The sequence below is a fragment of the Hippoglossus hippoglossus genome, chromosome 22 (genome assembly GCF_009819705.1).
Source record: "Hippoglossus hippoglossus isolate fHipHip1 chromosome 22, fHipHip1.pri, whole genome shotgun sequence".
NCBI classification, from domain to species: Eukaryota; Metazoa; Chordata; class Actinopteri; order Pleuronectiformes; family Pleuronectidae; genus Hippoglossus; species Hippoglossus hippoglossus.
In genome coordinates this window covers 1,114,403-1,126,902 of record NC_047172.1, presented here as the reverse complement: position 1 = coordinate 1,126,902, position 12,500 = coordinate 1,114,403, and the positions used below count along the sequence as shown (strand labels likewise).

The 12,500-nt window shown below is 47.5% G+C and overlaps 1 protein-coding gene and 1 long non-coding RNA gene across 2 annotated transcripts in view; one reads left to right on the top strand and one right to left on the bottom strand.

Annotated features, from left to right (window-relative positions):
* akap6 (A kinase (PRKA) anchor protein 6) overlaps positions 1-12,500 on the top strand; it is a 134,193-nt gene that overhangs the window by 116,429 nt on the left and 5,264 nt on the right. Inside the window, exons 17-20 of the mRNA XM_034575664.1 lie at positions 753-836; positions 1,020-1,163; positions 7,780-10,815; positions 11,671-12,500. The exon at positions 11,671-12,500 is cut by the window's right edge and continues 361 nt beyond it. Of these exons, the coding sequence (XP_034431555.1) occupies positions 753-836; positions 1,020-1,163; positions 7,780-10,815; positions 11,671-12,500 (4,094 nt within the window). The remainder of the gene's footprint in view (positions 1-752; positions 837-1,019; positions 1,164-7,779; positions 10,816-11,670) is intronic.
* Positions 1-12,500, bottom strand: part of LOC117755678 — a 26,125-nt gene that overhangs the window by 12,547 nt on the left and 1,078 nt on the right. The window lies entirely within an intron of this gene.

The window sequence follows — 12,500 nt, the reverse complement described above, 5'->3', positions numbered from 1 at the left end:
ACTGTTACTGCTGATGAGCTGAATTTGACTTCATGCTAATAAACAGCTTTGAATGACCCGAGTTTAACTGCAGGGAAATGAATGAATAAGTAAAAACAAACTTGGCCCTTGTTTGTTCTTGTTTAAATGACACAGATGAGGGATGAATTAAAGTGAAAGAACCCAGAGTGTTTGTAACGTGATGACATCAGGAGCATTGAAGACGTGAGGGTGTTGAACTGCTGGGGGGGGGGATTCAGACCTCACAGCCTAGAGGACCCAAAAGGCTAAACACCTCCAGAACATTGTCTTAGAACCTAGAAAACTCCCCAATCTACACACACAACCTTCTCAATGACCAGAAGAACCTCTATAAAGACCCATAGAAACTCCTATATGACCTGTAGAACCTCCTCAGCAGTCACTGGATCGTCCCCACATCCCACTGAACCTCCTAAAAGACCTCTAGAAACGTGTCTGTGACCAATAAACCTTCCAAAGCGACAGGAAACCTTCTCAATGACCAGTGGAACCCAAAAAGGTTCCTAGAAACTCCAGAACCATAGATGAACCAACTTGATCCTGAGAACCTCCTCAATGACAGTAGAACCTCATACAGGAATATTTCTCATGAAGTGAAAATCAGCTGCTTTGACGGCTGTATCACCTCCTGGTGGCCGGATGCGTCGTCCATCTCTAAATAACACCATTGATTTGAATAATGGTGGTTCTTCTGACCGTGCCTCTCTTCTTCTCCTCTCTCCTCTCTTCAGTCTCTGTGTGCGGAGGTGCGAGCCCGACGCCGAGGAGTCTCCTCTGTCCTGAAGCTTTGCCAGAAGCTGCTGCAGCAGAGTCAGGTGCGTAACACAAACACACGGATCGAACGACGCCGTGTCTGAACTCCACTTTGGACGGAAATGAAGGGAAGAGGTTTTTCATGAGAGGAAAATTGAATTGATGTTAATTCCAATAATTCAGAGATTAATCATGTGATTAGTGTGATAATTGTAATTCTCCCTCAATCTCCACCTCTGGGACAGTCGGGCCCCATGGCGGAGGTGGGCCCCGAGGCGGAGCAGCACCGGGAGGCCCTGCAGCTGCTGTCAATCAACCTGGAGAGGAGGTGGGAGGCGATCGTGATGCAGGCGCTGCAGTGGCAGAACCGACTGAGGAGAGAGCAGCAGGTTAGAGCGGCTGACATTTACACTCTACATCCTTCACTCCACGCTGCAGGCAATCAGCCGACGCTCTGCTGCACTCAGTGAGCATGTCAGAGTTTGATTTGATGCTAAAATCCGCCGTGAAAGACAGATGGCGCCGTAATTGAAGCTGCACTGTTTCAGCAGTGGAACAATCTTTACAAGCTGAGACGCTGTGAAATGAGCATCAACTCCGGAACAAAACACAAACTCACACTTATCCAGTCACTTCTGATCGGGGGGGGGAGATTACTTTCCTAAAAAAACAGGACAAATGATCTGATGTTTTACTGCGACTCTTATTGTTGCTATGGCAACGACATCCATGTTTATGTATTTATGAAAGGATCATTAAAACTGGATTGTTCTTTTAACACTTATCAGACATTTAGAAGTTTAAACATCCAGCTGTAATACAGGTGAACTATGAAACTATGAAAATTCTTCACTTTTAACATGTTTCTATATTCAATAAGGAAAATATAGTTATAGAGATGGACGACATGATGTGACATCATCTGTATCGCCCCCTGGTGGCAGGGTGTAGTAGACTATAGGCCATAAACCCTGCCTCCTCCATGTTAGCAGATTGGAAATGGACCAAACAAAAACATCTAAGACTCCAAATGACGTCATCAACGCAAGATGGCAGCGTTGACATTTGGGATATTTTGGCTTCATATGTGGACGATGGGAGGACGTAGGGACACGTCTGTGGTTTGTCCTCTGAGGATTCTAAATTCACTGGACGGTTGCATTTCATCGTGTTTCTGTTACTTTTTAATAACTCTTGTGTAAGCAGGGAACTTGTATCTTTAGAGGAGACATCGAGTGTCTCTGGAACCAAAGGGAATCTCTCTGGGACCAGGATTCAGGGGCTTGTTGTGATTCTCTGTCACTGGTTCAGCGGACTGATCCACTCACACTAACTGTCGTCACCTCCCTCATGTTCTGCTGCGACCTGAGCTCAAGTATCGGCGTCTGTTCTACAAGAGGCTGCAGCTTCAGACGTCGTCTCTCAGTCCAGCAGCAGCCGCTTGATAAAACTAATCTGCTCGTCCTTCAGTGCGATCGGTGTCACAGAAACAGTTTCCTCTGCCACCTCCTCCGCAAACAAAAGAAACTTGGCAGATGAGATTTGAAGACAGCTTGTACATCGGGAGCCGCCGTGTGTGTCTCCTCAGAAAACGATTGTTTGAGTAGAGATCTGCAGCCGTCGAACCCGTTCCGGCTCCACGTCTGAGGCCCGAGCCGCTCGCTGATCACAGCGTCGCTCTCAGGTCGCAGGATGACAGCTCAGCACATGTGCAGCTCGTCTGCTGACGTGATGCGCTGAGTGCTGCGGGTGTTCAGAGAAATATCGCTCATGAGGGAGCCGTCCCGAGTGGAGACGCTCGGGGCAAACGAGGCACAGAGAGCGAGCTGAGTGCTTTATTCATCCGAGCTAACGTGGAGGCAGAGGGGCTGCAGCCGAGCGGGGCTGTTATGGATTTCTAATAGTGATGAATATGGTTCGATAGAGACAGAAAGACGACTGCGTTTGGATACAAGGTGAAGGGTTTCACACAAACACACATAAATGCTTGTGCACACAGAATCACACAACGTCACACACATTAACTGATGGATAGCGATGTGTTAAAAGCCTGAGGGGACGTGGGGGGAAGGAGAGGGAGATAAATACGAGGTAAAGTTAAAGCTACGACGTCTCACAAGCTGGTTTCTGCTCTGAGGTTCAAGCTCCTGAGCAGTTCAAGCTAAAAACAGACATGGTATCCCTCCACCGAGGCCTAACAACCTTACACCTGATTATCTAGTTCTTATAGGGGAAATAAAAGAGAGAAAAGGAAGTGGTCTGATAATATAAGTGATTTATTTGTGATAAAACATATTTAAAACTGGACAAATCCTGGATCTGCTCCTTAATCTGTAATATTGTAGGTTTTGTATCCGTCGTTATGTCCGAGGTTATGAGCTCACAATCCTACTTTGAATACAAATTATAATCAACTTTATTTTATTTTACACTTTTCCAAACAGAGTAAAGTCCTTTACAAGTTGAACGTGAAGAACTGAAGGCAAACAACAGGAAACATTGAAAATCAGTTTGAAGTTCTCAGAATATTAGAATAAAAATGTTACAGATGAGAAAAATGTGAAAACAAATAAATTAAACATAAATTTTAGATCTGAAATTAATTTATGCAAAACAAGAACATCTATTCTAGTGGAGACCAGTGAGCAGCAGACGATCGGTGGTTTGATTCCCGGCTGTGTGTGTGTGTGTGTGTGTGTGTGTGTGTGTGTGTGTGTGTGTGTGTGTGTGTGTGTGTGTGTGTGTGTGTGTGTGTTAAATGTAATCTAAAAGCTTTGAAAGACTCATTTGTGAATTTGAAAACTAGTAGAAATCTATTGTTTGTGTGCCGTTGGAGGTGGAACTCTCTCTCTCTCTCCCACTCTCTCCCTGGTGCGTACACACACACACAGACACACACACACACACACACACACACACACACACACACACACACACACACACACACACACACACACACACACACACACACACACACACACACACACACACACACACACACATACACACATTGTACAGGAGGAGAAGACAAATAACTGAGGCCAGACTCTCTGACCTCGCTGCCTGGCTGGAGAGTAATTTCACTTCTACTGGAGATGGGAGAGGAATAAAGAGAGAGAGCGAGAGAGAGAGAGAGAGAGAGAGAGGTAGCGGTAGAAAGGGAGAGAGATGTAGAGAGGGGGAGAGAGGGGGGGGGGGGGGGGAGGGGGGTGTAGGGAGAGAAAGAACCACAGAGGCATATATCTGGGTGGTTTAGTTTATAGAAAAACACTTCTGCTGAGTGATAAAACGATTGTCCTCTGCTGGTGTGTGTGTGTGTGTGTGTGTGTGTGTGTGTGTGTGTGTGTGTGTGTGTGTGTGTGTGTGTGTGTGTGTGTGTGAATTGCCTGCTTGTGTAAAAATGGCTGCTGTTGTGCACGTTACACACCTAAACTCCCTGGTGTTTGTGTGTAGTTGTTTGTTTCTTCAGGTATTAAAGCAGCTTCAGTGTGTGTGGGCTGTTGTGTGTATAATGATCATTGTGTGTAAATGTGTGTGATGTCAACATGCTTGTGTTCATGTGTTGCTCCGTATCAAGGGAAAAGCATCAGTTTGATATGAGACACTTTTAATCCAGAGTGAAGATTTTAACAACTGTGTTCAAACTCTAATCGTCAGTTAGTCCGTTCGTCATCACAGACGAACGTCCTGCGACGTGGAGATCAGATGAATCCTTGTTCAAGAACAACCTGAGACATCCTCTGTTTCATGTCTTTCCAGATGTAAAGTCTTTGGGTTTTAAACGTCTCATGTGAAGCTCAGAAAATGAGTCGATTGACTAGTTGTTTATTTAAAGTGTTCCTGACCCGGTTGTCTTTGCTAACAGCTGCTGTGCAGTTCAGTTGTGTGTGTGTGTGGGAGTTATTGTTTCAGCAATATGCAACAATTCCTGTGTCCGTGCCTTCCTGTTTACACTGGCACGTGCATGCCCAGTGCACGTTGATGGTCACGTGATATGCATTTTCAGGCGTGTTAGTGTGGACGGAGATCGTTTTAGCTTAAAAAAGCCGTTTTCAAAGGAAGACGTTGTTGTATTTTCGTGTTTGGTGTTTCGTATGCGGCCTCAAGTCGTGAGTGTCGTCAGGAACAGGTCTCACAAAGTAAACCTGTAAGTCGAACATATCACCGTACATGGTAGTTTTTATATAAGAACACTTTCCTCGGGATTCTGACATATATTTCAGAAGTTATGAGCAGCACATGGAGGTTTTCATTCACCGTTTGCAATCACATTCAAAGCAGCTCCAGCACTCTGCATGGAGAAGTGATTTATCTGTGCGCTTCTATTCATTCTGAATCAGAGCGCTGATGCCAGGCTCCCTCAGCTCTTTGACAAGCAGAGGCAGCGGAGGCTGGAGCAGCAGCAGCAGCAGCAGCAGCAGCTCCACCAGGAGCGCAGGCACATGAATAATCACCCAGATGCTGCAAGATAGCTCCGCTCTCCTTGGGCCTTCAGATGCTATGCTAACAAATGGGAGCAGTCAAACCAGAGCTAATGGAAAAAAAAAAAGTTTCTGTGTTTCTCCCCAAAAACATTCAGCACAAGTCCACACACACACACAGACACACACACACAGACACACACACAGACACACACTGACTGTGGAGGTGAACGGAGGCAGGAGGAGGAGGAGGCGCCGTGAACAGAGTCTGATAATGTTCCTGAGAAAAAGCGGTTTTCTGTTTAATCCGCTTGTTGTTGAGCAGATGACATGACGAGGACTGATCTTGTTCCTGGTTCCCAGATGATGAACCCTTTTGGTTTTAAACGTGTTTTCTGTACGTTTTTTTACGACATAGCCCACATTAGCATCTGCAGCTTTTTCCTCACCAGAAACATTAAGTTCTGCCTCCAGAGGTGGAAAGAAACATGAATGTTAACTTTGGTTTTCTTATATTTCTGTCACTTATTTGTTTATGCTGAAGTCAGCATGTTAACCAGGTAACTCCGCCCCCGACGGCCCCGTTTGTTCTGTAATGTCCACTGACGCTTTCAGACAATTTTCTTTTACTGTAAAACTTTAAATATGGCCTCAGATGACATTCAGCGTTTATTATTTTTGCAGTAAATCTTAATTAAACATAAACAAAACAAAAGGCAAGTTTCTCTCCTTGTTTCTCTCCATTGGTTCGTTAAGAGAAGAAAATGTTCTGTTCTTATCCAGGTTGATAACTTTAATTATCACACACTCATAAATATCAGTTCCCTAAATGAGCCCGATTTTGCACCAAAATCGTGTGAGTTCCTCCCTGACCCGTAACTCATCCTCCCACCGAGTTCCATTGAAATGCTTGCAGTTGTTTTTGCGTTATCATGTTCACAGACAAACGGACAGAGGTGAAAACATAACCTCCTTGTTGGAGGTGAAATTTAAAAATAGGACCCTCAGCATCAGGAACATCTGGAAGCAGCAGCTCACTCTGTTTGATTCTCGGTGGGAAACAATCAGCGCTGTTCCACCAGCAGATGTGTCTGTGGCTCTTCTCCTGCCAGCTCTTCCTCTTTGGCAGGTTCCCAGCAGCACTTTGGAGTTATTTGTCGTATTTAAAATCAAATGTGTGTTTGAATAAACTGTGGCCGCCGGACGCCAGGAGTCACCTCCCTCCTCCGTCAGGGGTCATGACAATACTCACATCTCAACTGCCAACTGTCACAAATCATAGAAATGAGACAAATTACAGATCCAGATTATATCCAAGGTTTCCGTGGGTCATCAAATCCTGGGTTTGATTGGATTAAGCTGATTGATGTTCTCTCTCCTCTGTGCTGAATGTGTTTCTGAACGCATCTGCAGAGGCAAAACCCAGTTCAGTCATTCCCCCCATCTCCCTTATCAGCACAAGGGGAATAAACACAAATCTAATAGAAATTCATTACACAGACCCACACACACACACACACTCACACACACACAGAGCCAACTAGTTTATTAGATTAATAGGCTATGAATGGCTAATACGAATTACCCCCCTCTCTTGTTAATGAGACGCGGAGCAATTTGTATAATTATGTCTGTGGAAGGAAGAATTCCTGTGTCTAAGCATATTTTTAGACAGCCGAGCTTTCTGAAGGATTTTGATTACGTATTTACTTTGGGGTTTTCGGCTCCGTGCTCTTTCTCTCAGAAGTCGTTTCTGAATAATTCATCGCTTTGTTCCAGAGCGGAATAATTTGTGTTGAGATTTATGAGCAATTGCTTTGGGGTGGGATGATTTTACTCCTTTTTTTTTTTTTAAATGATCACAGAACGTGTTCCGTCAGAGTCGGGTGTCAGGGCGCGTCTCTCAAACCGAGCCGGGACAGAAAGGACGGCGACGTCTTTAAGAAGAGTTTGATGCCAAAGCAGGACAACAACAAAAAAAACACAACATGTTCTCCATCGGTGTTCAGAAGAAACAAATCTAACATTTCATTCACTTCAAATGATCATAGAGAGAAGTGCCTTAAACTATACACACTTATGAAATGGATCCTCTGGGTTTTACACTACGCTGCAGACGGTAATATGAGCAGGTCTGAAATATAGTGATGATGATGATGATGATGACTATTATTATTATTATTACTATTATTATTATTGTTATTATTATTGTTATTATTATTATATGGTTTACATGAGGTCAATTTAATGTTCAATGTACGTTAAATGCTAAGTTACAATCAGACTGTAGAGGAAGACGTGTCCCAGAAAGGGTCTTGATCGCCCCCTGGTGACTGGCTGCAGTATAGGTCACAAACCCTACCTCCTCCGTGTTAGCAGATGGGACATGGACTCAACTTAAAAACATTCTCACTGCTGGTTCATGTCATTTTAGGTTGTTCTTATCACATTGATGAAATATGCTCTGATTCTTATTCATTGTGGTTCTGTTTCTTCATTCTGAAGTTTGTACAGGATACAATCTCTTTGAGGAAAGTTTTATTCTTGCTGAACAATTGTTCTCTCTTTTCGTTCTTGTCTTCAGGTTCCTGGGAACTTTCTTGAACCAGGTCTCGTCGACCTCCACCAGATCAGCCCGGTCCCGGTTGGTCCAGTGGCCCATGTGCCAGAGGACTCCTGGGAATGGGATGAAACCGATATGACAATCACAGAAACAGAAACACAAGAAGAACCAGAACCCGACCTGACGCACAACTTCAACACAGAACCGGATCTGCCTTTGGACATTGCGCTGTCCAATCGGAATCAACCCGACAGGATTCGAACCGGAGTCCCAACCACTCAGCGTCCTGAGAATCTGTCCAACACCGTGACGGGGTCGTCGTCAGAGGTCCAGCCGAGTGGGACTTCCCAAACTGCCCCCCCAAACAACAATAACATCTACCAGGTCTACAGCCTCCATAACGTAGAACTATACAGACAACCGCAGTTTCCTCTCAATTCTTCCTCTCTGCACAAAACCAAATCAGGAAAACAGAAACAGCAACTCCTGCTGAAGAGCCTGAGTAAAGACTCCTCTTTCTCCTCGATCGAATCCCTCCCAGACCTCCTGGGAGGTTCGATGTCAAACAGCCAAGGAGGAGATAAGATCAATGGATACCTGGATGGAGAGAGTGAGAGGGAAGGTGGCAGAGGAAGTGGGCAGTCGGCAAACAGTCGTCGGTCAGAGTGCGAGAGCGGGATTGTTAGTGATACAGGAGAAACAGAGACAACAACAAACTCTGAAATCCAGGAAGTGGAGGAGGAGAAGGAAGTGGAGGAAAATGAGGAAGATGAGCAGAGGAAGGAGGAAACTGACTTGACTGATTTGTGCAAAGACGTCACCAAATACAACCAAAGAAACAAGACAGAGGATAACAAGAAAGAGAAAGAATGGAGGAGGGATGAAAACAGAGTTGAAAGTAGAAGAAACAGAGAGGAGGAGAAGAGGAGGAAGCACAGGAGGGGAGGAGGTGAGGTGGTTGAGATCCTGATGAACAGGCGTGGGATCCTGACACCGACGGACTCTGACTCCGACTTTGAGGCGGGAGGACTCGGTGTGGACTCCTCAAAGCCCTTTGTGTCTCGCAGTCCCATCACAGGGTTGAAAGTTGACCAGCTCCACAGTTTGGAGTCGTCTCCTGCTCTGAGCCGCCGGGCGTCCAGTCCGGTTCTGTCTCAGGGCTCCTCCCTGGAGTCTCTGCTGGCGCTGGGTGGGGAGCTGTTTCCCTCCAAAGACCCGTTGCATCGTAGCGCCTCCCTGGAGAGCTGCCTGGCCCCGTGTCGCGGCACTGAAGGGGAGAATGGAGGCAGCCTGGCCAGCCTCGGGGAGCTGGACCTGGGGCCGAGCAGAGAGGGGGAGGGAGGAGAGCAGGGGGAGGAAATGAAGACTGAAAATGTGCAGGGAGAACCATCCTCTGGGGAGCTGAGTCGTAGAACCCTTGATCTCCTGAAACGCCTGGAGAACATCCAGAGTCCTCTGATGGCAAAAATGACCCGTAGTGTTTCTGACATGACGCTTCGGGGCAGCCCCCCGCCGCAGGGCCGAATCCCTGCCTCTCCTTCCTTTGGTGGTCGACCCACACCCCTCTATGAAATGTCGAGTTCTTCGAGGAAAGGGCCGCCATCCCTGATCAACGAAAGTTCGGCGACTGCATCACTGACGGAGCTGAGCAGCACGGAGGACTCATCTGTCGGGTCTGAAGATTTTGCTTTGCTCAGAAATCAGCGGCGCCAGTTCCTGGATCCCAACATGGCGGCAAATGCTAACTCAGGCTCTTATAGGAAACGTTGCCCCGGAAACAGTCGAGGAGGACAATCGATGGATGAAGCGGATGCGGCGAGCTTGAGCATGGTGGTGAATGTGTCTTGTGCATCGGCGTGCACGGATGAGGACGAGGACGACAGCGACCTCCTGTCTTCCTCCACGCTAACGCTCACTGAGGAGGAGCTTGGCGTACGGGACGGAGAGGACGAAGAGGAGGAGAGGTTGAGCTGCGTCTCGTCTGGTAACGACAACGATGACGATGACGATGAAGAGGAGATGGAGGGCTCTTACGTGCTGGGACTGGAGTACATGAGGAGCGAGCTGCAGAGTTGGATACGATCTCCTCGCACCTCCTCTAAAACTGAGGCAGGTCTCAGGGACGAGCTGCAGTGTGGAACCCACCTGTCCTCCTCCTTCACCACCTCCTCTCACAACAAGGAGCAGCACGGTTTCCTAAACCGCTCAGCTGCCAAATTAATAGAGACCAGCACCAACAGTGGCAACGACAAAACAAAAAGAGATAAGAAGGAGCAGGAGGAAGAGGAGGAGAACAGGAGGAATGTAACAAGGAGCTACATCAGCCAGTTTGTAGATGACGTGGAGAACGGAAATGTGGATCAGAGCTGTTTAAAGGGGAAAGATGAAGATGATGAGCTCCTCAGAGAGGAGTCGAGTGTGTTCACAAAGAAAGGGGAGTCACTGAGGGAATCGTATGTGTTTGCTCCGACAGGAGAGTCGGTTCGGGACGTTGGGGGCTTGATCGTGAAAACGGAATCAAACTCAACGAAGCAGCTTTCTTCATCTCCCACCTGTGAACTCCTCCCATTCAGACGGGCCTCCTCCTTGGTGGGACAGCTGCAGGGAGAGCTGCCCTGCCACAGCTCCTCCCTCCCCTCGCCTCTGTCCCTCTCACCCGTCGAGGACTGCAGATCCCATGATGCATTGCACAGCAGCAGGCCAGAGGCTGGCGGCAGAAAGGCCATCACCATTCAGGAAAAGTTCAAATTCTCATCGTTTGTGACGGAGGAGACAAGGAGGGAGGTGAGAGACAAGGAATCGTCCTTGCCTCCCAAAAAACGCCGCGGTTGTCACGCGTCCTGCCACGACCACCGTCCTTCTTCCTCCTCCCTCCGTGCGTGCAGCGTGGACGAGGGCAAGACAGAGAACGTGCATGACTTCGTGATGGAGATTATTGACATGACCTCCCTGGCGCTGAGGAGCAAAGAGAGTCAGCCTGAAGACCTGAGCCAGGTGGAGGTCGGCGGGTCGAATCCAGACCAAGGCCCCGCGTCACTGACACAGATCAGAGACAAGGTACGGTCCTGAAAAACACTCCAATACAAAGAAATCACACGCAAAGTGTTTTATTATAAATGTAAAAACCTCATTAAACAGAGATTAGAGCTTCAGATAATAAAGTAAATGATTGAAAGATTTGTGCAGATACAGAATTTAAAGCCTCGTTTGACCTCGTCTATTGTGCTGTTTTCATTTTGAGGAAAAAATTCATCCAAAAGTAGCAAAAGTTATCTCAGTCAATTTGTTCACTGAGTTGAAGTAATTCAATAAATCGCATCACGGATCATAACTGTTGGGATGTAATGACTAATTTCTTCAGTATCTATTGCAAGTGAAGTAATCTCAAAGCTTATCAGTTTCCAGTCTCCACTTTATTTCTGAAAAGAAAAAGAAATCAGGCAGAAAACTCTGCTCCTCCTAAATATTAATATGCAAATAAAGGATGTATGGTTGGTGATAATGTGAGGTAAATAAATAAGTAAGTATATTACATTAAACTAGACAAATACATACACATTTATATTTGTATTTCCGTGTTATGATGTATAATCTTTAAGTATAATATATACAAAATACTAATAGTTTATATTTAAAAAAAGTTACATCTGAATTAGTCAAAAACCTTAAACTGTGAACAAAGATGGACGACGTGTTTCCTGTTTTATAAAATGAAGCCGAACGTGAACAAACATCAGTCCGATAAGAAATGACAGAAACCATAGTTTCATGACCGATACCGCAGCCAGACGCTTTATCTTCCATTTTGTGGCGGCGTCATGTCGTCCATCTTTATTCACAGTGTGGTCACAATCTGTGAACTCTGACCTTTGACCCTCTGCCCTCCGTTGACCAACTCTCCTCCTCCCTCAGGTGCTGGAACACTCCCACCGGCCTCTCCACCTCCGTAAGGGAGACTTCTACTCCTACCTGTCGCTCTCCTCCCACGACAGCGACTGCGGCGAGGTCAGCCAGTGCTCCGAGGACAAGAGCTCCTCCCCGGCGCCGTACAGCCTCCCGTCGTACGCCACCCCCACACAGGGCCTCCGCAGCCCGAGCCCGGAGCTGTTCACCAGCGCCAGGCGGCAGCGCTGCTCCCCGAGCCTCGACTCCAGGAACGACCTCCGCGCTCTGGATCTGAGGTCAGCCGAAAGAGAAGCTAACGGCTCCGAGCCCGCCAGCCCGTCGCAGTCCCTGCCCCCCAGCCCCGACATCAGGGACGAGGAGACGCTGTTCGCAGCCTGCACAGAGGAGGTCTACCTGGGCCCGCCTCTCTGCTACAGCATGGTGCTCACCAGGAAACCACGGACGCCGCGGCTGAAGGAGAACTCGCCGAGGAACAGTCCAGAGAACCTGCCTTCCTCAAATGATGCGTCTTTGACTCCAGAGGGGCCTCATTCAGAACCCGGGGATGTTAGGAGCCACTTGTGTCCCTCAGAGGAGTCTGTGTTGGCCAGAACCCAGACAGAGGAGACCCAGCGCTCCTTCCTTCCTCTCCTGGAGCCTCGTTACACCTCCTTCTCCACCTCCTCGCCCTCAACGACCATCCCCGCCTCCCTCCAGGGGCCCGGCCGCCAACCAAAAGACGACAACCCTCCCTCTCCTCCTGCTGCCGTGTCCCCTGGCGCCGCGAAAGAGAGGCAAGGTGAGGACTCGCACCTCCTCTGTGATGTCGCTGGAAGAGAAGTGGCGGCCGCTGCGAG